Here is a 26,840-nt window from a genome sequence, read left to right as displayed (position 1 = left end):
GCCGAAGAAAATGGAGTGTGTTGAGAAGTGTACTGTTCAAATATCAGGCTAAATATGTTGACCTCAGGATGCCTCGAATCGGACGCAACAGGAGGAATGCTTGGGAGAACATCCACTTGATTAGCAGTGCTTGTATTTTTGTGTCAGGGCACGGGGCTGATAGAAGACACTGAGCTGCCCCAATGCTTCAGGCTCCTGAAACTAAGCAGGTCTCTGAGATTTTTTGTTCTTGAGAGACAAGAGTCCAGGTAGCGTTATTTACACAGTGATCCACGCTGGTCTTATAGAATCTCACTAACTGTGAATACGACTTACTTTCTTCTAGGTGGTGAAGAAGTTTTGCCTCGATTGTGATGGAAAAGAGAGAGGGCAGAATTGTTTGTAGACGGAAGTGGTACCATTAAATCTTGATGCATTCCACAGCTCTTTTCTGCACTAGGCTGTGACGGCTACTGCTTTACACAAAAAAACCCCATGCCTTGCTCAAATCCACCATTACGGCCCCTTGGCTGCACACAACACTGCAGGATTATGGCTTCATTAATCCACACCAAGACCTGTATCTTCGCTTTCTTGTCGCATTTCTCAGCCCAATTTTAATCGCAGAGGTGATACTGAAATGATGGATTAAACTGCTAACACTGAACTGTCTGAAGGAAACACGCTGTGATATGCTTACCCTGTACTTGTACAGTACTATAAAGGATTAAAAACTGAACTCCGGTTGCTTGAATAAGTGAAGAAAATGATCTAGAGGTGCCTCCTCTCTGCTTACCGTTGTGTTTGTTCCCTTGCTCTCTTGTTCGCAAAGCATCTCTTGGACATAACTGAATCAGTAAGATGTAACACATGCCTCAGCATCACTCTGAAACAGATGATGTGCTCCCTACAGTGGAAGTGCAATGGGACAGACTTTACCAGTTGTTTTTTTTTTCCTAGCTTTTCTTAGCTGATGAGGTCTGTATTTAAAATTACTAACAGGTTGGTCTATTTCTTCCTATGCTATATTCATATGCGATATTATTTGAAGATTAACACGGACTATAAAATAGCAGCATTCATGGATAATAAAAACACTATGACTGAAGATCTAAAAACTGTTCACAATTGGCTGCAAATGTTCACATTGGCTATATTGGAAGAGTAGCTGACTGGAGGACATAGTGGTTATGTTTGTCTCGCAGAAGAGACATGGCCTGCAATTCAGCCTCATTACCCATCATAGAATCACAGAATGGCCTGGGTTGAAAAGGACCTGAAGGATTATCTAGTTCTAATCTCCCTGCCACAGGCAGGGTTGCCAACCACTACACCAAACTGTATGGGCACCAGCTCTGCAAGCCCAGCCCAGGTGCAAGTGGAGCTGTGCTCTTGGTTGGACTCACACCTCACCTCCCTTGCAGGTTAAGTGTGACACCAGTATGGCAATGCAACATGAAGCACACCCGAGCAAGCTGGTTGGGAAGCCCTGTAGTGAAACAGGCAACAGAATTCTGGTCACTCTTGGCCACTCTGGAGCTCCTATGAGTAAATGATGGTCACAAAGTAAAGGCTGTATCTTATGCTGGTGCATAGTGTGTGCACTAGAGACACTGAGCAATTTCTCTCCACTGAACAAAGACTAAATGCCCACTCCGGCTTTCAGCACCAGAGAAGTCAATAAAGAGCCATGTACTTGAGACCCCTTCGAAGTCTACTAAGGCCTATCAAGTTCCTTGATTGTTTGCATCCAACCAAGGAGCTGACATGTCTGCCTGAGCAGCCTCTGAGGTTTGTGCAGTACTGCTGAGACTTTGACTTGGAGCCAGGGATGTGTGCCAGGTGCAAGGAGGAACACGGGTGGATTAGACAAAGCTGTAGTCACAAATGCCTGATTCACTCCATTTTAAGAGCTATGTGATGGGATGATGTTTACAATGAGAGATGTTTCCAGTGCTGGTTTTATACTCATGAAACATTAATATCTAACAACTCCGTCCTGCACTGAACTCATGCAGAAATAGCTAAGGGTAAATAAATATGCTTCATCCTGACACTGTCTCCACTAACGGAGAGCTCCTGCCTGTGACAACCAGTTACCGCTGAACGTCTGCACAGAGCCGCAGAACAATGTAAACTAGAAGGGATCTCTGTGGAGCACCCACTCTCATGCCCTGCTAGAGGAAGAGACCTCTCCAAGGAGGCTGCTCAGGCTGTAGGAAGGCTTAACATGGTGCTTGCTGGCTGAGTTCTGTGTAAAGAGGGGACTGAAGGGAAGCAGTGCCTGTGCTGCACTTCTGAGTGCTCCAGCCACTGTATTGATCGTCTGTTGTAGTCCAAGGTTTAGACCCAAGCAAAGCAGCAGTGCCATTGGAATGGCTTCAGGCAGCGTAAGACCTACTTCAGACCCCTCTGGATGTGAACAGCACATTAATGCTGGTGCTGCTGATGAACTGGCAGCAATTAGACAGTTTCTTCTCAACTACTTAATAAGAAAACAAGAGGTCTGAGTACCATGATGGATGTTCTTTATGCCACGGCCTGACCAAACTCCCATCGCTGCCTGCTGATGCACAGTACTTCTCCACAGAAACCTTCAATGGGGTCTGATGCTGATGGCTCAAAAGGCATTAAAAAAAACCTGCCTTCAGCTAAGCAGTCTCCCTGTAAGTGGTTTTAAATCCCTCAGGAAATCCATCTCAAAAGCTTGGGCATTAATGAATGCCTTTGAAGGCTATAAATTGAACACGAGGGGTGATGGGTTCATGGGGACCTTAGAGCACAAAAGATCTTCCAAAATGGGGAGGCATTACAGAGCAATGCAAAGGTACTTTGAGTCTCACCTCACCTCCTTTTGAATGCATCCAGTGTAGCGGTCCATCTCCGACCATGTGTTCCCCTTACACACAGGAGGCAGACAGAAGAACGCTCAGGGTGCAGTGTATCTGATCCACCTGAAAGACCTCGTGATGAGATGAACGATCCCTCAGAATAACTGCTCCTCTTCACTGTCCGCAATTCTTCCTCTGCAGCATCAGCAGGAAACTGGGTTCTGGAGCTGCCCAAGAGCACCTTAGCACAGCCCCCTTTGCTCTCTGGGAGAGAGAAGACAATGCTGGCGATGTCTAGAAGCATCACCTAGGCTTCTCTTTGTGTGAGGGGGGGAGGAGGTTTCAGCCTAAGAGGCAAGGAAGAATTTAGGACAGGGGAGCTGATTTCCCTGTCCTTAGCTGCTAAATAAAAGGGATAAGCAATATGAAAAGCACAACTGTGGAAATGGCACAATAGACACCTTGAAAACAATGGTACCAACAGCTAAATACAGTGACACTGAAGACCAAGGGAGCTGAGGAGAAGGTCTGTTTCCAAACCCGTCTTTCTTCAATCTGCTAAGCAGTAAAATGGCACATCTGGAATTTGGGTGGGACCTTCGTACTGGTGGGAATCACCGCCACAGGTCATGCTTTTCCTACTCCACACTTGACAGTGTTGATGGCAAATGGTGACAGAACAGAGTTCTTCATATTGATGAACTTCCTATAAACCCACAATTCTGCTCGAACTTAACAACCATCTCCCTCCCGTGCCCTGCCAACACCACAGGCAGCTCATGGTGTGTCCAGAGGAAGTAACCCCTCTGTTTCATGCATTCTTCCGCTCTGCTCACAACTGCCACCTTGTAACAGGTATTATATAGCATTTAAAGACACAGCAAGTCATTCCAGTGAATATCACTTGGTTTGCATATGTGATGTACCTGAAGATTTCACTCGTTCTCTTGTAATTAAGCAGTAAATTGTGTAGCACCAGATACTGTGTGAGAAGAAAAGATATATTACGGAGAACATATTTTTCTCAGTGTAATGCTAGTGTGTGAGATTTGAGAAGTTACCACTCTTGTTGACCCTTAATACAAAGCAGTTTTCAGGGGCCTGTTACGCTTGCAGGGAAATAATCCCTTTCAGCAAGGTAAAGGGGACCAACAAAATGTGGTACTGCTTCCCATGGCTCCCCAGAAAAGAACAGCACTTGGAAAGGCTGGCTCTGGGGATGACAGTGCCGACTATAATTCCTCCTGCCTACAGGATCGCAGACAAGGAACTGTTAAGTAAGCTTGACACATAGACTCACTCTTCTCTTGCTTATGGCTTATGCTGCCTCACCATCCTGTGCAGGCGAGGCCACAACACTGCAAATGCTGAAGCCTGTATCCAAGATGAGAAACCATCCGTGCGTATTAACAAAACGCCAGGAGCCCCTCTGCCAAACCAGGGCACTGCAGTCAGTTCGAGGATCGGCACAGCGCAGGGCCCAGCCTGACTGCCTCTCACCTCCTCCTCACTGTATCTGGTGAGCATGGCCCTTCCCATGCCCGACGCAGACTGTCCTGAGCTGAATGATGGTTTCATTTCTCAGTTCTTCAATGCACACTTCATTTCCTTTTCCTGAATCACAGTTCAAGTCCCTTTTAGACGTACCCTCGGTATCAGCACAGTAGTCTAACTACAGATAGTCCTAACTTCAAAACAAACAACATCAATACTGTATAATGGATAGGATTTACATGCCAGATACATATGTAAGCATGTACGTACTTTGCAAAAAAACAAAAAAAGCACTGGAAGTTAATTAGATTTTAAACTTCTAGGCATATACTTCAAATTTTCTTCTTTTTTTTTTCTTAGGAGCTTGTTGCTTTTCAGTGCAGCAGTACCATCAACTACTGTGTTAAGTGTATCGGACTACTCAGATGTGTTCAGAATGGTCTGATAAGGCGCCAGAGCCAAAGGCATCCCTCCTCAAGGGCTCTCTCCTCCTGCCAAACCCAGGGGTCTCGGCTCCTCGCAGGATCTGTTGTCCCACAGCGCTTTGCAGTACGGAGACAGACTGGAATTGCTGTTTAATCCTTCCATTCACTGGAGAAAAGTCATCTCTATGCTTAAGTCCTGTGCACCACCTAAGGTCCTCTCTTAGATCTGAAGTTAGGATGTAAAATGAATAGAAATGGTGCCAATATCTGACTTTTGTTGCCTGCAGAAGGGTGAATTTCACCTACTAGGAACAGCTACAGCCAGGTTTCTGAATCCACGTGAAAGTGCTTAGAAGTTGCACCGTTTACTGGCTTGGCTGGGGAATGAAGGTGCTCACAGGAACTGCTCGACACTTTTGCAGGAACTTGGCTTATTTTGAGAACAGATATGCTATACCTGAATTCCTATAGTTATTGTACTGGCATCAGAGTAACTAGAAACCACAAAACGTAGCATGAAAAAAAAAAATAATAGGAGAGTAGACTATGTATAGATATATTTACAACTGCATACATCTACATATAGAAGCTTCTGTTCACTGGAAATCCTATAAGCCACTGCCTGCAATAGCATCCATCCTAAGGGAATTCTAGAGATGATTCTTAAGAGACGGAAGAGATGGGGTTATGAGGTGAGCCCATCTGTGTCAGAACCTTATCCAGCCATTGCAAGGGTCCGTGCAGGTGGATCTCAATCCAGCAGGGCGTGCTTGTAACATCTTGGCGATGATACTCTGCTCCCCAGCCCTACAAAAGCACCAGAGGACCAAAAAGTGAGTCTTTACAAAATAAAGTACATCAGTAAATCATAAATCCAGTGTTGTCGGTCTAGGATAGCGACAGGTAGCCCACAACCCAGCTCACCGAGACTTAATGCTTTGTCCTATGGATAATTTTCTCTAAAAAATTCGCTCCTTTTAAAGTTTATTACTATCATAGTTACCAGGAACTCTGTACTATTGAATTAAAAATGCCTCTCCACACTTTCAGCTGGCAAGGAATGGCCTGTTTCTGAGTCTGGCTGCCTGCAAACAGCCCACAGGGAATGGTCCCCACTGTTTGCATGCCAAAGACATGGCCAGGAAAGTCTGCCAGGCTGTTGTCTGCACAGACAAAAAGCAGGCCAGGCCCTGTCATAACACTTCAGCAGGGCTGGTAATGTTCCTGGGCACTGCTTCATTCATCGGCAGAGATACACTCTGCACATCTGAGAGACTCTAGAAGTTGTACGTATTTCTCTTAAGTCTTTGGAAACTTCCAGCAACGTTCCCTTGTCCTCTTTACTTTTGATTTAATTAATGCACGGACATTTTCCATAGGTTTTCTATCCTTGAACATCTCCTCTTTTCCCAAGGGAATTCCTGTCTGTCTGCCACAGGAAATCCCGCAGTAATTTCTCCAGATCTTTATGGGAGACAAGGGACATGGAGCTTCTGTCAGAAGATGGGCATGTAGTGTAGGCATGGAGAAAACAGAAACAGGAGTGCCTCTCTTCAAGTGGGCGCAGTGTCTGCTTGTTAAGCTGGCAGCCATTCTGCCAAGGTTTGAGCTAGATACATTGATTTTAGCCACCTATGTGAATTCCTAGAACAGTGTGACGGGGTTAACAAAGTGCCGCTGAACTCGACCAGGAGCTTTTATGAGCATAGACAGACAAAAAAGAAGTCATAACATTCAGCATCCAACCCCAGAGAGTTACTTCTTGCCTCTTTTCAGCCCAAATGCATTAGCTTTGAGTTGTGATGCTTATGCAAAGTACCACTCTCTGTGGTTTCACAGCAATGCAAAGGAATCCAAAAGAGAGCACAAAGTCTTACAGTTAACTGGCTGCATCATTGACAAAACAGAGCTCAGATATCCACAGAGCAACATGGAAAATGCAGTCCCACCACAGGATGAGGCTCTTAATTTGTGGGCCACTGACCTGACAAACTGAACCTTACCTTTAGTTACAGTTGTCAGGGGGTGTAATAGTTTTGGCTTGGAAAGGAGACATGGAGACTGACACTTGCCTAAATGCTACCTAAACCTAAAGGTACCTAAAATGTGGAGTGCTGAATGCTTCAAAGTACTGAGGCTGCTAGAAACCAGTTCTCTAGAAAACCAACTGGAAAACCAAAATCAACACCACTAAGATGCTGCATGTGGCCTAGATAAAATCCATTGGTTCTTAATGAAGAAAAGAGGTAGAGAGCAGATGAAGATGTGAATCTAACAAAGCCCAAAAAGTGCTTTTAATCAAGAAGCATTTTTTTTTCTGGCCTTCAGGACATTCATCAAGATAGAATGTGCCTGTGTTCATAGGCACCTCAGACAAGTGTTCTGGAAATGTTTGTAAAAAATGCCACTCTTCCAAGTGCTGTCATGCTTCTGACTTTGTTAAGAGTCTTAATTACTCAGCTGCACTGAATATACATGGCCAAAGGGTAAGTGTCAAAGGAGATGCTGTATCTCCCCTGACTAGCAGGACAGAAAACCTATATAGGAACAGTTACAGATTGCAAACACAACCTGTCTGACTGTGGGAGTTTGGCAGTCTGTGTAAACGACTGGGCATCTCCCTCTGCTGGCAGCTCCCAAACACTTCCAGCCTCCTTCCTACTGCCCGTGTTGCCTTTCTGGGCTGGGACAGGGGATGTCAGAAGGTAAAATGCCTTGGGGGAGAACTCCCCTGTGCTCCCACAGATCACACGGCCTCCCAGGGTGTAGGTCAGCCCCAGGGCCAGCATGAACTCAGAGGTGGAGCTTTTCTAAGGATGGAATAAAATGAGAACAACTCACAAAGCTGTGGTGTTGTTTTGCTCCTCAGAATAAGTGGTGAGGTACTGGAACAGGCTGCCCACAGATGTGGTGGAGTCACCGTCACTGGAGGTGTTCAAGAACTGTGCAGGTGTGGCACTGAGGGACATAGCTTAGTGGATATGGTGGTGATGGGTTAATGGTCGGCATAGATGATCTTAGTGCTCCTTTCCAACCTTAATTATTCTATTCTATTTTGTAATTCCGTGGTTTTACCCTCTGGCAGCTCCAGCTCCAGCCTTGTATGGGGATGTAAGACCAAGCCTGCTGGGTCATCCCCCCCATCCCCATAACTTGCAGTAGTGTGGGAGAGAGGGCACTGCATTCAGTCCTCAGTTCAGTGGAGAACTTTGACTCTCTGCTCTGTGCATCAGATGCCTCATCTGTGGAGAAGGGACAACAGCCAACCTTGTTTTGTTGGGTTTATCAGCAGCACTGTGTGGACTGCAGTTATTACCTGCTCTTCCTAGTAATACCTGCATATGTGCCTGAGAGTTGACCTCCTCCCAGCTGATCCATTGGCATGCTAGGGGAATCATAGAGGAGAGGAGCTTCACTTCCCCTCCCCTCTGTCTCATGTCCTGCCTCCAGAGAGTGATACAGTCTTGCCAAGCTTCTCATGATCTGGTATTTACCCAGATCTTCCTCCCAGCTCAAGCATTGGTGGTGTAGGAGTCTGGGACAGACAACGTGTTCCTCTGCCCACTGCATACTCAATGCCCAAGAGTGTTTATGACCCAGAACTGAATACACCAAGACTCACACCTTGGGAAATAAATCATTTGAGAAGAATGAGTACAGGAAAGGGTTTTTAAGGGCTAGGAAGAGTCTAGTTGACATTCACATAGCCATGTTCCAAAGGTCATGGGAAAAGGTTCAAAGTAACTCCGTATACCGGTCTTCTGGTGCCTGAGGCTCTATAGTGGCTGCTATTGTTTCAACAAAGCAAGGTGATAATATAGCAGCAGTATTATTTAGTGCATCAATGCCACCACTTTTTGCTGCCATGTTGGGCTTGGAGGCAGATAACACATCAAAGAGACTGCCCCTGAGCTGCTGAGATAATAGAAATATTGAGTAACTGGCTATACTGCCTTTACAAACAACATGCCCATTCATGTCTTCCATTAAAGAAAAGGCTGCTTGTTGGGTTTCTTGCTTTCTTTATTTCCCCTAATGCTTGCGTGTGAACAAGATGCCAGTCCCTTCCTCAGAACAAAGCAACACCATGGTCACAGGCATGGAGATCGTGGTTTGGACTCTTAGGAAAAGTTACAGGGCATTCATTCTTAATGCTCTCAGAATTATGCAGACGGATCCCTTAAGGATGACTGGAAAGAATCAGAACCAGAAAGCTGTGTGGGACTCAACTCATCTGCTTTTCAGAGTATGGAAGAACTGGGCTAGAGCCTCAAGCAGTTTTGTTATATCTTTGTGAATTCAATTGGCTTGACTCACTCATTTGTTTGGAACCAAATCTGCATGACAAATGGACACACACTCAAGCCACTTCATTTGGTGTCTAATAGGACCAACTTGCTTCTTCAAATGGTGCACCTTCCCTAGTTGGCAGGCTGAACACTGTTGCCAGCTCTTCTCAGCAGCACTAGGGGAAGTCACAGTCTAGTACATCCGTAGTCTTGAAGCATACACTATTCTCCAAGGATTAAGTGCTACAACAGACACCAAAGTAAATCCTAAATACTGAAAAGGGACAAGAGATATTCTAGTAAGAAGGCCATTCAAAAGATTCAAGAAACTCCCACAAAGACCAATACACTTCACACAGAGCAGTCACATTGCAAAGTTCAGATTTCAGAGACATGGAAACAGCAAAGGCCTTGGTTGCCTACCATCTCATCTAATCAGGGGAATATCAGTTGTTCTTTTGGGCATTGTATGCTGCTCGCAAGAAGCCCTTCCTCTTCTGTTTGTGTGACTGCCAGTGTGAATGCCATCAGGAATTAAGATAATCTCGAGGCAGGGATCAGACAGGTGGCAAACAGTGACAATTCCCAACAAGTTCAGTGGGAGGACCTAGTATTTCTTGACTGACCACATATATGTCAGTCTATAGTAATGGTGAGACTGTAAATTTGTCTAGAGACATAAAGACATTCTTTTTTTTTTCAGATGCGTGGCTCTATCAAACTCAATTGCAAAGCAGTAACAATGGGAGAGATCACAACTGCCTAAGTGCTATGTTTACACTTTGCTAAGGCCAACCATGCTGAACTCCTTATGGGGGGACACCACCATTTACAGTCTCTAGTTGTTTTTTGTATGAATCCGTGAGATATTTTATTTCTGGAGTCCATGAAGTTCTTAGGCTGATCATACTGATTTTTAGCACCTACAAGTTTAAAACAACACCGGAGAACAAGAAGTCTGGATTGCAATTTGCAGCTTGAATGCTTATCCCTACTTGGGAAGGATTTGATATGGTCTAGTTTTGCACTAAAGCTAGCAAGTGATGGGATTCTCCTTTTCATAAAGGCAAGAGAAAACAAAGAAGCCTTACTTTAACAAAGCTCATTCGAATCGTGCACATCTTCGTCAGCTCATATACCACTTCAAAACCATGATTGACTGATTGAGCAAGCAGCTGGGCGAAGAGCTGGTTGTTGAAGATCTTGAGGCTGCAGCCACTGGGGATCTTGCAGACAGTGGCTGGGTGGAAACCATGCTGATAGTTACAATTGCGACTTTGCACGAAAATACTGCTGTCACTGACACATTCAGCATACACTTCCCCACCAACATAATAAAGATGAACACCTAGAAAGAGAAAACAAGACGGGTATTATTTCTCCATTGTTCACAACACGTTTTATATCTGTAACTTGGTTTGGTTCTGTGAATTCTTTAACTGTTTTACTGGCATGGGCATATAAGCCTACATCACTCCAGGAACTTAGTGCCATTTAAAGGACAGAAAACTTTGTCTGTATCCCTATGTCTGTACAAGGGACCCATCAGCGTTAAGAAAACAGTATTTCAAGGTATGAGTACAGGAGTAAAATTCTTTTGCTCCCAGTTAAGACTGGTTTACTTCTTTAATTCAATAGCATTGCACTTTATGACACACAAATGCACATACACAAACACACACACAAATGTCAAACATATGCCAGCCATATTAAAGTATGGATCAAATCTGTTAAAGAACTGACAAATCTGTTACACATTACACATCCAACTCTGTTTTCACCATTGAGCACATGCATGCTGACCAGGACCCACTTCATTGCACGCTATGCTTTACTACAAGGTCTTGCCACACGCCATTCAAATACACATGGTGTGTACTTAAAGAAATCATACAGAACCACGTGTTTACATTTGCACAACCTTGACTTACTCACCAAATCCTTCCTGTTAAAAGCAAACTTTAGCAAGACAACGGCTGACCGAGTGAACTTCTCAGCGTCCAAGTGACTTACCAACATTAAACTCTCAGACTTTTACTATGTCTTGGAAAAAGGAAGATGGAAACACTTCCACCTATTCAAGGACTCTTATCCACCCAAGGTGTCTGCTTGCATGAAAATATATATAAACTGGTGTAAGCATTTTTCTCTTATCTGATAGATGAGAGGCACTGTGACCAGTTGATTCACTCCATCCACCACAGAGTGCAGGTTCACAGCCAACTCCAAATGATGGAAGTCTGTGCTGGTGCAATAAAGGCTTGCTCTTCTCCTGCCCTTACTACTTCTTCCCACACCTGCCTTCAAGCTGCAGCAGTGTCTGGAGACCGGGCAGCCACCCAGGTCAGGGAACTGAACTCAATGGAAGCCAATAAACTTCAAAACAAATAGAACAAAACAACAACAAAGATCTATTTGCAATGAGATCTTCTTCAGTGCCAGCATGGCAACGAGGAACTAGACAACTTAAATGAGAGCATGAAACCACACCCTGAAAGGGACCGAGTCATCCTGTGAAGATACCTAGATGTTCGACCTTCCCATGGCTAGATTAGGGAAGATTAACCTCTCCCATGAGCAAGAGAGGTGGAAGAACTCTGTTCTTTATTCTCATAAAAACCACCACCAAATAAAAATAAAATTCTCCTTTCTACTCCCAGAGATGGCATTCACACCTTTACATACAAATGTACCCATTCACAGAGTCTAAGTGTAATATCTGCAAAGCCAGTGATAACTTTGCTTTATTAATTCAGTTGTAATTTGTTTTATTCCTGTTGTCTTTTGTACAAAAATGACTGGTTACATATTCCCAGTCTCTGTTCCTGATTCTGTGGTCATGACAGCAAGGGACAGAGGCACATCCTTAAAACAAAAACAGCCTCTGAACAGGAGTGGGAAAGGGTTGGGGAAAAGCAGGTTGAGTGGGAAAAGCATCTGGGAAAAATACACTCTCCCAGAGACTTCCAGTGTGACTCAGACAAGAACCTCAGTCTGTCTTCAAGCCATCACTTGAATTCTACTTCTATGCACCCATGAGATCTCAAATTAAATGTGAGTGGCAGGGGGTGTGGCTCACAGCACAAGCTGGTGCTTCACTGAGAACACAGTTGAGACCACAGATCCATTAGACCGACCAGTCAGAAGCTTCAGTGCAGATGAATGCTGAGATGCACTTTGTGACTGCTATGATTTCACCAGTGTCTCCTTTCCTTTCTTTGGAAAGGGGATGAAAAGGAAGGACATAGATACTAAAATTACAAAGGTCTTGGCTGACACTGACGGAGTCCAGGTAAATTCCTGAAATAGACTGAGAACACAGGGAAGGAAGGGAAGAATAAGGACATGTGTTCACCTCCTTCTGAATCTTCACGTGTGACGACTGCTTTAGGTTGACTGCACTTCTGGGTGCTAAAGTGCAAAGCTTTAAAGGCTGACTTTTCACATTGAATACCCAACTTCCAAAAAAAATAAAAAGAAGAAAAAAAGAATGCTTTCAAAGGCATTACCCAAACTGCGTACTACAATAACAAAAACACCAGAGTCTCTTCTGAAAGTGGTTCTAATTTTCTTTTTCCTTGTGGACTCTTAAAAAGCAATAAATACGGCAGTAATGAAAAGTTAGTGAATATTTCCATGCTTCTGCTATTCACTCAGTGGAGACAAGCACCCTGAAGAAGCCAACCAAGCTGAATGCATATTTGTAAAAGACCAAATCCAAGGTCCGTGTGTTTTAGGATTTCATTGCCCTCTGCAGAAACTGGAGATTCAGCAGCTTCTAAGCATCTACTTCTTTTTGACACTCTGATCAGGAGTCTCCTTTTTGTCCTTGAAGTCTGACTGCTGAAACAGGTCCAATTGCTAGTAGATGTTGCATTGTGTTCTGGATTGTTTTTAGCTTTGATGTGGTATTTCCAGGAAACCGTTTCACGCTGATACACTAGATGACAATTCAATCGCGTATCCTTATCCTACTGAGCTAATCTTGTTTACTTACTCCTTTTTCTCCCTTGTTAGCATGTGACAATTGTATCAATTTCAGCAGCTTTCATCTGTCCAGTGTGCCTTTGAACTACACACTTTCGGAGTTGCTCTGCGCTCTTCTGCAGGCCTGTACTGGTGCCACTTCTATTCCACTTAAACGTGGGGTTTTTTAAGATTTGCATAAACAGAGAATATTAGCATTAAGGATCTCAGATATACTAAGCTCCTCTCTAAGCAACCTGCTCCCTTCCCTTGGGCAGATTCCTAGCATAAGACTTAAAAGAGCTTTTAATCAATGAAGACACATCTTCAGATTTGAAAGGACGAAGACTATTAGCATTTACCTCATATTCGTCCTATTCTGTCTCTTTGTATTCTGGGGCAGAAATTCACAGGCTTCAAGATCCTCAAATAACAGCTTTGACTGGGATTTTCTGTTGTTCTTTTAAGGCCAGGCTCAGCTTTGATCTATACCCCTTTGACAGCTTATGCTGGTAGAGAAGCTTTGGCCCGTTTTCTGACTAAGTTAAATCTAGATGTACGACTCATTTCCACTGAGAAAGACACTTGTAGCATCACACCACCTTCATATGGTACAGCTGTAACACAGGTGCTTTTTTTTTCTTCTGGAGAAAAGTGTGAGAGCTGAGTACAATGTCTCTCAGCCTTCAGGTTCACTGTTGTTTGTAAAAACTATGTCACATTTGTCTCAGACCTTCCTCATACTCGGTCATTCAACACCAGGCTATCAAGAGACAATTAAAATATTGCTCTAGGCCTGGGAAATGAGGTGAGGTTGACAAGATAATAGGAGTGAAACAATTAAGAGTTAATTAGCCCAGTAGGGAATCCATTCCCAGGAAGCTACTGGTGAGAGGCTGGATGGGCAAGATAATGAGTCTAGACTGGATCTACTAGAAGAGGCAAAGCTCCATTTGTTCAGAGAAGTGGCCAGTGCAGGGCTTCTGTCTCATTGCCACAAACAGCAATAAATACTACGAGAATATCAAGCCCTACCCTAGCAAGCTGGGATGGAGTGAGTGTGGCCATGTGTATCCAGGTGTGGCCTCATCCTACTTGTCACCAATAGCAGATGATCTTGTCTGCACAGGATATGCATACTCCAGAAGTGAAGCGTAAAAGGAGAACTGCTGGAGGCAGAACCCAAGACTTCATTTTACTAGTGAGAAGTTGACATGGCAGGGAATCAGATTGGACTGATTTCCTTACATTGCTAGGGGAAAAAAATCTATAAAGGCAACTCTTGTAGAGTTCTTCCACTAAATAACTCGACTGCTAAGTGTTTCATCCATCTCCCTTTGTTATTTGGTGGTAGAAGAACCAGCCCTGAGGCACCAGCAATTATCCTTTTAGTGGCATTTCAATGGCAATATTCCCAGTTGCCAGAAGCTCTAATAAATAAAATGAAAATGCATACTGCTAAATTAGAACTTACAACTATAAACAACATTTTTCTCTTTGCTGTCCAAGTAAATAGCTTTTGTAAGGAGATACTCTGCTGATTGTTACTCGGACAGAAAAGAATCAGCTCCTTCTGTTTCAGAAGTAATCTTAGCTTTGGTTTTAATACAAGCACATCTGACAAATCAGTTAGGATTGTTAACGCAGTGTATGGTTCTTCTGTGCTCTGAATATTCCCAAGGAGAATGAATTTGCTCTTACCTTTTCCTATGTGCCTCCTGGTGTTTTCTATAGTAGAATTGCGGTTTACATTTGACAGCAGTCCCAGGCAGAACCTGTTTTTGTTATTCGAGGGATCTGTAAATCCATCTATAAGGATACTTCGAGAGGAAGCCTGGAAAGTCTCTCCTACCCTGTTGTTGAGTTCATAGTAGGCAACTGAGCACCAGTGCTGTGGTTCCTCATAGCAAACAGGCCGAAAATCTGCAGGAAACAAAATGAATTAGCTGCTGGGGTCTTAGTAACATTTTTTCAGACAATCGTTCTCTGTCTCTTTTCCTCCCTTCTGTCCCTTCAACACCCCCAGCTCTTCATCTACACAGTCATTTATGTCACACAATCTCAACAGCAGCTTCTGCTTCTTAATGTTATTACCAAACCCCCAAAAGTGCGAGGGCTGGTGCACCAGGTTAGTTGACTATGAGCCTTTGAGGAGGAGTCCCACTTGTTCTTAAAAAAATGGTAACCCTAATGCATTAAATTAAGCACATGCTAACATTCCTTGATGAACTGAGGACCAGTCTCTACACTGAAAATAGTACGGGATACATCCACTCTGCACACCAGCAGGAGCTAGTGATGATGGATGGGCTCAAAGTAAGTCAAAACTGATCCAAGTCTTAAGTCTAGTAACAAATTCAGAAGTAATCATTTCCTCCCCTCCACCCTTCTTTCTTTGCACGCTTTGAGGCCTTCCACTTCCATGTGGGTCTGTAAGTAGAAAAGTCATCAAGGTCACTTCTTTCAGATCTACCCCTACCCAAGTTTTCTAACATAGAGACAGAAAAAGACTCAAAAACATAAAAGAATTTCTGAACTCTCACTTGTCATACAGGAATTATTGGGAAACGTTATCCTGCTTGCCTACCACAGGTATATGAAACCTTCTGCACCAGAGTACCTTTGCCTATAACCTCTAGTAAAATTCCAAGGTTCATGAGGGCTGTGATCAGGGAAGGTAAATTATGCTAAGGAGGTTAAAGTCTCAATAATTTATTTAAAAATATTGGTGTCTGATAGCTAGTAATTACCTAGCTATTCTGTGTACTCATCTGTTATTAACACTACCAACCTCAACTTCCTTCTCCTCCAGTTCTGATACAGACATGCTCCTCACTGTTCCAGAAAGCTGTGCTTCACTAGAATGTCCTTTTATATTCCAGCCAGCCAGTAATGTAACATTAATGCAAAGAAGGTAATAAGAAAGTTTCCAAACATAAGACTTTAAAGTACATGAACTGATGGTGATTAAAAAAACATTTTAATTTAGATAGCGTTCTTTTGTGTTGTATTACTCCCCATCCTTGATTTTATATCTTTGTGTTTACAAAGTAGATAACAGAGTTTGCTTTCATTAACAACTTTCTAACTGTAGTAGTTCACGGCTTCAAGTAGGGTCTAATCTCTCTAACTTCATGTTAGTCACTGAATTCTTAGATCATCTTATTCTCATAGCTAGTGGATGGATTTAATACACAGCCTGACCCTCAAAGCTGTCTGAAACCTATTATAACAGATCACTGAACATTGTTGTTCAAATAATACTTCATTGCTTAATAATTTTTCTTTGAAAAATAGTATAAATAGTTATTTACTTTCAGCTTCTCCATCGGCAGATTTACCTCCATTGGGCAAAGACAATACAAGTTGGCTTTCAGCTATTGCATCCATTGACCGCCCATTATGGCTTCCTGGAGTTTCTCTTGCATGGTAGGGTGGGGGCGGAGTTTCCACTATTAGAGATTAGAAAAGAAAGAAAAGAAGAAAGAACATCTAAATCAATACCTTGATAAATTCTGCCCAGCCTTTCCTAGTGAGTACATACTACTTCTTCGGCACTGTTTAGCTACAGAAGGGTTTGAAACAAAGCACAAATCTGAATCTGATCTCAGCCTCCAAAGTAAGACCATCACATGTTCAGGAAGAATGGTAAGGAAGGGCAGTCATGTTGGACTCTGTACACTTGACTGAAGGAGGGACAGTCAGAGGAAGGCCGCAGGCTCAGACCACCATCATGCCAAGTTTTCTGATAGTAAGAGCTGTTACGCTGAGAAGGCAAAGCTGTTTGATCCTTTGGTTCCAGGCTTCTCTCCTAAGTGTTAAAATCCTTGCAGAGGATGTTTTAACAACAGAAACTAACTTTAATTTCTCCTCAGGGAGAAAGTTCTCTTTCTTCACATACTATAAAGAAAGCCCGTGGAAAGTTTTTTATTTTAAAGTGAGACTTGGCAAAACTCCCTCCAGATTTGTCCTTTTTACTTCTGTCCTAGCTATACGATATCCCATTGTATAGCAATGAATGAAGAAAAAGTACCAACCCACAATGTGCCTAGCTCCTGGTTTGTTTCCTTCATGTCATAGTAAGATAGAAAATGGGAGGTGGTTCTCTATAGTTCTCTATAGTGAGGATTCTCAAGGACAGGAGGCTTTAGAAAGCCAAAGAGAAAGTGATTTTGTTTTTACATCAGAAAATATCAGTGTTAAACATTCAGTGTTAAACACAGAAAGTATGTAGTGATCACAAACTTAATGGGCCTATGTGTAAGTTACAGTGATAACTGAACCTGTATGGCTAAGTTTATCCCAGTTTCAGGCTGAAGTTTCCACTTGTGTATGGGATGTTGGCTGGCCCTTGAGACAACACAAGTTCACCCAGAGTGCATAAATGTGGCCTGTCTCATAAGATAACCATTGAACCTTCCAAGTACATATTGCACAGCAGTGTTATTAATTATTCTATTTAAGTAGTATTCATGATATAGGAATCTCATACACTACACAATAACCATACCACAAAAATGCAGCATGCTAAAATAATAAAACAAAATAAAGAAGCAATGGAAGATGATAACATTAAGTTACAGAAAGGAAATAATGAGGTTATACAAGTTCTTTTGCTGTCTACACTTCAGCTAGTCACTATAAGCATTCCATATGCTCACGTTATACACGATGCATCTCAGCAACTTTTTCACAAGACAAAAAGAATCTTGTTCTATGAGTGCCTATTTTTCTCTACTGACTGCAGAGCAGAAAGCAAATAAACAATTGCATCAGATGTAGAAATTTGCATTGCTGACATCTCTGTTTGGTCTCACCAATCCCACTCAAGGTTCCTGATACAATCCTACTTTGCTTTAGATAGTTGTTCAACCCTGATTGTTATACAGGCAAATGATGTTTATCAGCATTCCCTGTGCTGTGATACTATGAAGTTCCAGCTGAGCCACTTACATTTTTAAGTAGCTTTGCAAGGTCCCAAGTTCAGTTAAATTACACTAGTCAGAGCCATTATATACTTTGCAATGGTCCTGATTTACCTGTCAGGACCAGCTCCACTAAATCAAGCGTGGTTACAGTGAGGTGAGAGAAAGAAATGGGAGAAGACAAACAAGTCCTACTGCTCGTGAACATGCTTGGATGTCGCTAAGTGTGAGTTAATCTGAACTACAGATCTAGAGAAGAAATGAACAACAATTAATTGAATGTACAAGGAAGAGAAAACGTGTTAAAAGTGTCCGGCTTAAAAGGAAATTCAAATACTACAAATACCTCGTAAAACTACACATCTTTCTTGTACTTAAAAACACAATCGGCATATCATTAAATGTATGAATTCAAATACTTTGTAGTTGATATATTAAAACATTAATCTGCAGGATTCTGACCTGAATTCATGCTTTTGAAAAAGCTGAGTTCACTGAGACTATTTCAGAGTGACAACAAAGTGCAGAAGTGAAACTGAACCATGCTTTGATATTAAAACTAGCTCTCAGCTGTTGTATGATAACTTCTTGGTATACTTAGTTTAATTTTCAGTAATTAGAGCAGTACCAGGTAAGGAGTTCAAAACACATACGATCTGAAAGACTTAACCCTGTTGAGTATAGAACTGTGGAGCAGATGAAACATATTCCAAATTAATGGGAATTCGCCTATTGGCTTCACCAAGTTTTGGACCGAATTATTAAACAACTTACTGAAGTTTATAGTCAATGGGATCATCATGTATTAAAAAATATAAATTTCCCCATTTTTTTCTGTCTCTCTTGTGGAGTTTATAAAGGTCCCATCCTCACCACTTCTGTTAAAGGTGCCTAACTTACGTGGGCAGCCCTGAACAGAAGGTGCTTTGGCACACCTTATCCTCTCCTGAACTTTTCCATTACAGTAATCATGAAAGTTCATTCATGCATTCTAGGAGTGGAATGATTACAGCTCTTTCTTAGCTCCTTGAGTAGCCATCAGAAGGACTGGGAGACAATACTAAGAAACAGTCCCAAGAACCCCATTCTAAATCCACCCTGTCCAACATTTCAATTTGTAGCTACAGCCTGGGGGGAGAACAGAAAATTGGCTCCTGATCCCAAGCTCTAGCAAGAACTTTGACTGCCTCAGTTGGAATTTCTGAAAGCTCATTCTTACCCGTGAGCTGATACGGACTTCCTGGTCCAGAAGAGCTTCCTGGTGAGTTGGGGTAGCTGATGCTGTTAGGCGACTGGGAGAACATGTGGCTGGGTGATGGTGGAAATGGAGTGCATGGAGGATGCTGGAAAGAATCAGGATAGGTGGCATTGTGAGGCATCAGTGGCTCACTGTGCAGAGAAGTGTTTCGAAACTTGGCGAGAAGGCTGAGGTGAGGGTTAAACTCGCTGTGTCTTGGAACAAGTACAGGAGGTAGGACTGAAAAGAAAAACAAGAACAGAAAAAATCTGTTCAGAATTGAACTCTTGAAAGTGTATCTCTTTGTCAGTAAATAAAGAACTACATTCCTTGCTACCTATATCACTCTGTATATACAAGTCATTGAGTAGCAACAAATCTGTCCAAAAACAAGAATCAGAACCTGATATCTGACCATCTTACAAGATTTGCAAGCAGTTTCCACATATGCATGTGCAAAATAAAGTGTCATTCCTAATGTAGAGCAAGGTACCATAAAATTCGCATGTACAGCATGTGCACAAAGCCTTCTTACAGAAATGCAAAGGGCATATTCCTCCTTCCCAAAATTATCTCTCTCTTCCTTCCTGAAATAATGACTATATCAGGGATTTGCTAAGTATTATCATCATATTTTTTCCAAAATCAAAGCCAAGCTTAATAACAATTAACAGTGCTCAGCAATACAATGCATTATTTTACCACCAGATTGGCAAACAGAAGCACAAACCAGAAGCTAAACACTATATTTAAAAGGTTTTCAGGTACTTGAAAATGCTGCCAGCCAGACAGTGGGATCTTTAAAAGGAATTATAAATGGCAATATTGCAGCAATAAATGGAAATATAAATGGAATTATAAATGGAAATATTGCAGCAATATTAATCTAGTTCTTGAAATATAGTTAGGAAAGATCTAGCATGAAGAAATAAATGTAAACGGTGGACAGTTAAGACATGTAAAATGCAAGAAAACTGAAATTCAAATTCATCCATGCAAAAACTGGTCTAATAGAAGAAATAATCCCTCCTCACCAGGCCCCTTCACTTACCTCTTACACTGTCAGTGCTGTAACAGTATTGCTGCACTGAGAAACCCAAAGTTCACCCAAGTGGCTTTCAATTTCAAATCTTGACTTACCAGGAACAAGAGCAGAAGTGGAGTCAGAGAACTTCTACGGACAGTACGATCTGAGTTACTTACAAAGATGTTTCCCTGAGACTGGAACACAAAGAGGCTTGCTAAATATTTCTGCATATGGAAGTTCAAGTTTAGGTTTTGACTGGGTCCCTCTGTAGTTGGTGTGGGAGGAATAGCACCTACAAGGTGCAATTCATGTACCCTCAGAGCTCCCTTAGTCACTAGCTCACTTAGCACCTGATTGTCTTTGCTAAGCCCTTAAACACAGGCAAGGGGAATGAATCCCCAAGATCTAAATGCCACAAAAGAAGATATCTGCAGTCTGCTTTATTGTGACAAGGATGAATTGTCCCAACAGCTGGAACAATCCAGTGGGCTCATATTGATTGACCTGGTGTCTAGAGTTCCTCTGGCCTAAAACCTAGCAGCAAGTAATCCTTCAGTTTCTCCTTACTAACTTACAGAAAAGAATAGCAATGTGCACTTTTAGTTATAAATGCTGACACAAATATATTGTTTGAACATGTTTTAACAGATTGCTTAGGCCCAAAAGCTCTGTCAAGGTAAGGCTAATTCTTTTTAGGTAGCTAGCACCTTCTAATTACAGTGAGCTTTCATTTATACAGTATAATGAAAGAGTGGAATAATTGCTACAAAGCAAATAATACAGAAATAATGCAAAACGTGTGCATGAGAAGGAATGCATTCCTTAGAGATCAATGTACCACACCACTGGCTGAGCTGGGGCAGTGGAAGCAGAAAGGCCCATGCTAGTACCACCGGCATGTGTCCAGCTCCTTGTGGCACCATGCTGCTGCAGGGCTAAGCCATGCTCCTGCCCCACTACTGGCACACACCATTTGGGAATCTGCCAGTCACCAATGAACTGCCACTTATCTGCGTGATGGTGTTTTTGTTGCCTTTTGGTGCAGAAAGCTATTTCTGCCTCTTTACTATTTCTCCCTCATGCTTTGGAGGACTCACTCAGGAAATACAGGCATTCACATCTCAGCCTGTTACCCCTTCATAGGCATTGGAGAGAAACAGACTCCTTCAGTACTTGGTTCTTTTGCTCTCTACAGGGACAAGGCACTACCACCACTGCAGATGTGGTTTTGGTCAGTTAAATCCCTCCCAATTCATCATCCTGAAAGCAGCTCCAGGCTGTGAGAACAGCTCCAGGCTGCGAGCTGCTGCTTCTGGAGTTTCCCCTTGCTGCTCCATGGAACTGGTGTGATGCTTGCCAGCTTCACTGCTGCCTGGACAGCTCTGACCAGTAGCTGTGGATAACTATGGAGATCCCTTCATACCCAGCAGTGGTGCTGAGTAAGGCTGTGGAGGGCTGGGGGACAGGCACCTCACTGCAAGCCCCACTACCAGCAAAGTAATTTAGTCCAACCCTGTGAGAACTCAGCACGACTCCTTTTCTAAATGAAAGCTGAGAACTGAGATGTGTCAACAGCACTTGCCAGGGAAAGCCTTTGACTTGCCCTGAGTGAGTCAGCAAGAGGAATTTTCTAGCCTTGCAAGGCCTTGAACTCATTCCCAGCTCTGACCAGGCTACTCTTTTAATTTCGGCGCTGCTGCACAGTTTTTGCCACCTCAGTCAATCTTTCCACTGTCTGCCTAGAGGGCTAAAGCTTCTGTGGTGGTGACGAATACAGAGGTTTTTTTGTTTGTGGCTAAAAAAAATCCCTTAAGGGCTCCGTTCTTGTTCTTTTGGTAGCAGATGCTGTTCTCCAAGGCTCAGTAATCTTGAAAGAACTGCAACCAGAGGCATGTAACTGAGTGACTGAGTGCAACAGGTCTTCACAATCGACCTGCATTGCCACCACTGTGTGGGATCTTTTTCTTCTACCTTCCATTCTCATCAAGAGCCAGGGAGGTATCCTTTCTGCGTAACCCTAAGTGCTGATGGTCTTTGTTCAACTGAAGCCAAATACAGTCAGTCCCGTTCCAAATCCTGACACTGCCTCCCCTGCTCTGTTCTCTCCTGTTCTCCTTAGCTGTAATTCTTGCCAGAAACCTCCCTGTCCCCACAGTCACTGAGCCCGTGACTTCAGATGCTAGGAAGTAAACTATGTGCTTCATCCTTTCACTCCAGGTGCAACATCTGCACTGCTGCTTGTGACACATAAGCTCAACTTCATAGTCTTCTGTCTTTGGAAATCTACTCTCTGGTAAGATCCACCTGTTCTCCGTGCCCATTCACAGAAGTCAAACACATGGTCAATAGTAAGATGATCAGGTGGTCTTCCAATTGGGAAGATACCAGACCACAGTCCTACTCAGGCTTGCAAAATGCAATCAGTGAAATTTTAATGTTTACTTAGGCTTCTCTTTATAGCAACACTATGTATTAAAACATCCATACGTGAATGGGGTCATATAAAGAAATGAGATAAATGTTTAGGCAGCTTTAAGGTTTCTCAAAACTGCAGATTCTCCCAAAAACCATTTAGACTTCTGACAGGCTCTTCAAGGGGGAACAAAGCCTGTCCATCCTATCTATCTCCTTTATGCTAGGTAGCCTAACTCCTAGCTGTGCTGTCAAGTTGCACAAATAGAGGAAATAATTGTGGTTTGTTTTTGTAGTGTTTTTTTTTGTTTATTTTTCTAAATGGCACCAGTTGCTCAGCAGACCTGCAAAGAGGAGCTCCACTGGGGACACTTGCAGTAGCAAGGAATGCTACACACAATCCAGGCATTGCTGGTCAACATAGACTATGATGTGTCTGGGGAGCATGAGGACACAGGCTGCTCTCTAACAGAGGCCTAGGAATCTGCCAGGTCACAAGAGAAAGTCCCTCCCATCTTTGATACAACTTGCCCATGTTGAATATGTTAATAGATCTGGCCACAGAGTTGTTGATTCAGTGAGACAGATTAGAATAATGAAAGTGAGCCCCAAAAGGATGGTCGCTTGTATTAAAATAATACTGGCTTCTGGAGTGTAAAGAAATGCACCGCTACATCACTAACAGGTGGATTCTGTAACTCAAGAGGATGAGGTTCAGAGAATCCTACATAACCCTAAGATTTCTGACATCCCAGATATAGAAGATTTCCTTTAGCTAAAAGAAGACATTTATTTGAACAGACTGCCACCTGGATCAATTGCTCCCAGCCTATTTTGTGGTGACCCCACTGCTACCATTTCCCCATCAAGCTCATTTCTTCTCTTCCTTCAACCCTGTCTCTTCACAGCACTGCTTTCTGACTGCAGGTCAGAGCTGCATTACTACCACTTGCAGTGCTGCAAGTTATTTCTCCTGCTGCTGCCTCAGCACATTTGAGTAGGTTGTGCTCCTTGCTGCTCCTCATCTTTAGCATGGAGGTAACTCTTGGGAGCCTCAGCATCTCAGCTGTACCCAAGAAAAGCGTGACAGGGTGGAATACAAGAACAGCTCCTCGATCCTGTAGCAAACTGGAACAACACAACATGTTCCAGCTGTGCTCTTCACTCTCCAAAAGAAGGTGGTCATGTCCAAGTTGCCCAAAAGCACCTTATGTGGACTGGGCCCTGCACCCTGAGAATCGTTAATATGTGATAGTCTGCACAAATCACAGCTGCCATGTTTCAGTTACTAGTACAGATATAGCCAGCCTGCATTTAGCCAGTCAGGCTAAATGAAAGGGACATATCCACAGCTGAAGCCAGAGCTTCATGACTGGAGGAAGTTCTGGAAGCCATTTAGCAGCTGCTGGTTAACACAGCATTTGTACTAGCTATTTGTACTAATTATTTGTAACTAGCTGCTGGTTACTAGCCTTTGTAGAACAGATCAGAAGACAAGAATTTAAAACAGACCTGTGCAGAGCTGTCAGCAACTGCACTGAGGAGACTCCATTAACTACACAAGAGGTACAACAAAAGAAATGAGAAAGCAGCAGAGACTACAGCCTTAGCAGAGAAAGATACACAAAATGGGATATTTTATGAGCATCTTTTCTTAGATTCTTGCAGAGTTTACTTTAGAAAGGCAGAAGATCGGCTCTTTCCACTGAAAACTGTTGACAACATGCACTACTCCCTGCAGCTGCAAAATTTTTAGTCCTGACAATGTTTACAGCGGTTCAGAAGCAACTTCAAAATGACAGCTCTGCTGGGGTGGAAGGACTATCAGGAAGGGGAACAGCCCCATTCAACAAATGTTAACAAATGTCTTTCCCTTATTATATCTGTGAGAAAAGAAACATCCCCCAGTTCACTTATCTGATGCTAATGTCACCTCAGAGTAAAGTTCATGCCAGACAAAGAGTAATCACAGAATAATAAGTATACACTTACCAACCATATCCATTAGTAAATTAAATTACCGTGATTTTTGGCAGCAAAGAGAGCAAGGTTAGACATTAGAAATCACTCTGAACTGTAAAGATAGCAAAGCAATAGATTCACTTGCCTGGGGCGGTTGTGGAGCCTCTATCACATGGGATTTTTAGTGCTAATTAGGAAAACATCTGTCAGGAATGTACCTGGCAATTTGTTTTGTTTTGAGAGTAGGGGGAGAGAGGAACAAGATGACCACCTGGGATCCCTGCCAGTCCTATGGAAGTCGACACTGAACACTACAATTCTCTAATAGCTGTTTCACTGATACAAAGCCCAATCGAACAACCCATCAGTAAAGTCATAAATTTTCAATGCTGACCAAGTCTAGTCTAAAGAGAATCATCAACTGAAGAATTCAAAGTTTTATGAGAAGTTGGGGGATTTTTTTCACATAAACCACCCACTGAGGTAATTAAATCCCACTGAACACAGACCATCAAGCATTTTAACAAGAATCAACTAACCTGTTTTCACATCCATAGCAACAGAAACCATCTTACTGCAACTCTAATCTTTACAGACGGAGCTAGAGATGTGTTTTTCCTGTGAATGAGTTATTTTTTTGTTTTCACACAGTGTAGCATAAATCCAGCCAAAGTGATAAGACTAGGCTGGTGCCTAGCCTTCATGCTCACAGATATGCCCATGACAGCAGCCTACAGGGGTAGGATTAGAGGGTGGCCAGCAGTCATGTACACGGAGGAGCCTTGCTTTCAGCACCCTGGACAAGATACTTGGGGGTGCAATGGAGCAAGGACCCCAGCCAGCATTCTGCTCCTCACAGCTGGTATCTGAGATGCTGCTAGACAGGGAAAAAGCCAGGGTGCCCCATCATCAAACAGAGCCTACCTTTTCAGGTCTCAAAGAACTCATTAGAATGCATCAGGTACAGAACTGCTAGAACAAGGGCTAACAGAGATGCGAATCATTTGGAGATGATATAATTACCTGGAGTTTCCACCCGCCGGTAATGGTAGGGGTTAATACACACTTCTTTCTGTTTTGAGCCAAATGGGAACTCACAACATTCCAGTGGCTTCAATTCATGGTGAGACTGTAAATCAGGCCAACGCCACACTCTGCAGTATATGACATGGGGGAGCCCCTTGCGGTGAGACACCTGCAGCCGCCCATCCAAGGAACGTGGGATCGTGACACATTTACTTGGCTGACCTGGGCAGCTTAGAGCCCTTTCCAGTTCTTCCATGGCACCTTTTTTCTTCTTTAATTTCTTCACCAAGGAATCAACAGCTTTTTCTGCCCACTTTTCCTCTTCATCTCCTTGTTTCCAGCCCAGCAGTCGTTTCACTGCAGGGCTGGTGAAGGAGAACAAGGAACTGATAGGAGTGCTGGAGTGCATAAGAAGCAGAGATTACACACCAGTGTCAGCAGAAGCACAAATCACTCTCCTGCCTTGTAAGGCCTGGATAGTTTTCGCAACAATAGGATGGATGTTTCCTTCAGAAAGAGATTCTTCCACACATAAGTTTCTGTAGCCCTAGGTGCTGGTTACAAGTAGTCCAACAGGCTGTGTCTCAGAGCTTTCCAAACATCAAGGAGCTTCTGAAGCCTGGAATAACAACACAATACACAGTTAAAGTTCACATGCTCCTTTCATTGTTGCTTCAGTAAAATATGTTGAAAGAGAAATGATTCAAAATATGTATTCAGTTTTCAGTGTGTTTCTGTTGTTTCTTCCGCTGTTAACTTTGGGTCTAAGGAGGAGTCCTTACTACCCTCCACACTCATCTTAGACTTGAGCCTCAGCAAGCATTAAATATCCAGTCGCTTTCATTTGCACTTGGACTTAAGTGCACTAGGCAAACTACTGCAGAGTTGGGATTACATTTAACACGAAAGAAAATATACCTTATATTTTTTATGTTGGTAGCTCTAGCTTCAGCTCAAGCATCTTCTAAAAAAAAATAAATAAATTTGTAATAACAAATTGTATGGGAGCAACAAGTAGAATATTTTTCTGAATTCAACTTCCACTCTGTCCCTCCAATCTCATTTTACTTGTCAAGAGTTGTACAATATTAACTGCAACATTCTTTTTTCAATTCAACAATTCCCATTTAGTGCCTTTGAAAAATCTATTGCTATTCTCTGAGCTTATTTACATTGTCTCACATGCAAGAGAAAATCTTGTTTGCCCAGCCAGTTCGTTTGGCTGTCTCCAACAACTCAAAGTTTTTTGGACGAAAATCACAGGCTT

At 42.8% G+C, this 26,840-nt stretch overlaps 1 protein-coding gene across 1 annotated transcript; it reads right to left on the bottom strand.

Moving 5' to 3' along the window:
- Positions 1 to 329: 329 nt before the first annotated feature.
- On the bottom strand, positions 330 to 25,983 carry SMAD9 (SMAD family member 9). The gene is made up of 6 exons (XM_072361482.1): positions 25,571 to 25,983; positions 19,129 to 19,386; positions 16,299 to 16,436; positions 14,686 to 14,907; positions 10,110 to 10,366; positions 330 to 5,536 (listed from the first exon to the last, which is right to left on the bottom strand). Exons 1-6 carry the CDS (start codon positions 25,980 to 25,982, stop codon positions 5,393 to 5,395), a joined length of 1,431 nt encoding a protein of 476 aa, XP_072217583.1. The 5' UTR covers position 25,983; the 3' UTR covers positions 330 to 5,392.
- Positions 25,984 to 26,840: the final 857 nt, after the last annotated feature.

Source organism: Excalfactoria chinensis, chromosome 1, assembly GCF_039878825.1.
Source record: "Excalfactoria chinensis isolate bCotChi1 chromosome 1, bCotChi1.hap2, whole genome shotgun sequence".
Lineage (NCBI taxonomy): Eukaryota > Metazoa > Chordata > Aves > Galliformes > Phasianidae > Excalfactoria > Excalfactoria chinensis.
The sequence above is the reverse complement of the archived record's forward strand: the minus strand, read 5'-3'. Positions and strand labels throughout refer to the sequence as shown.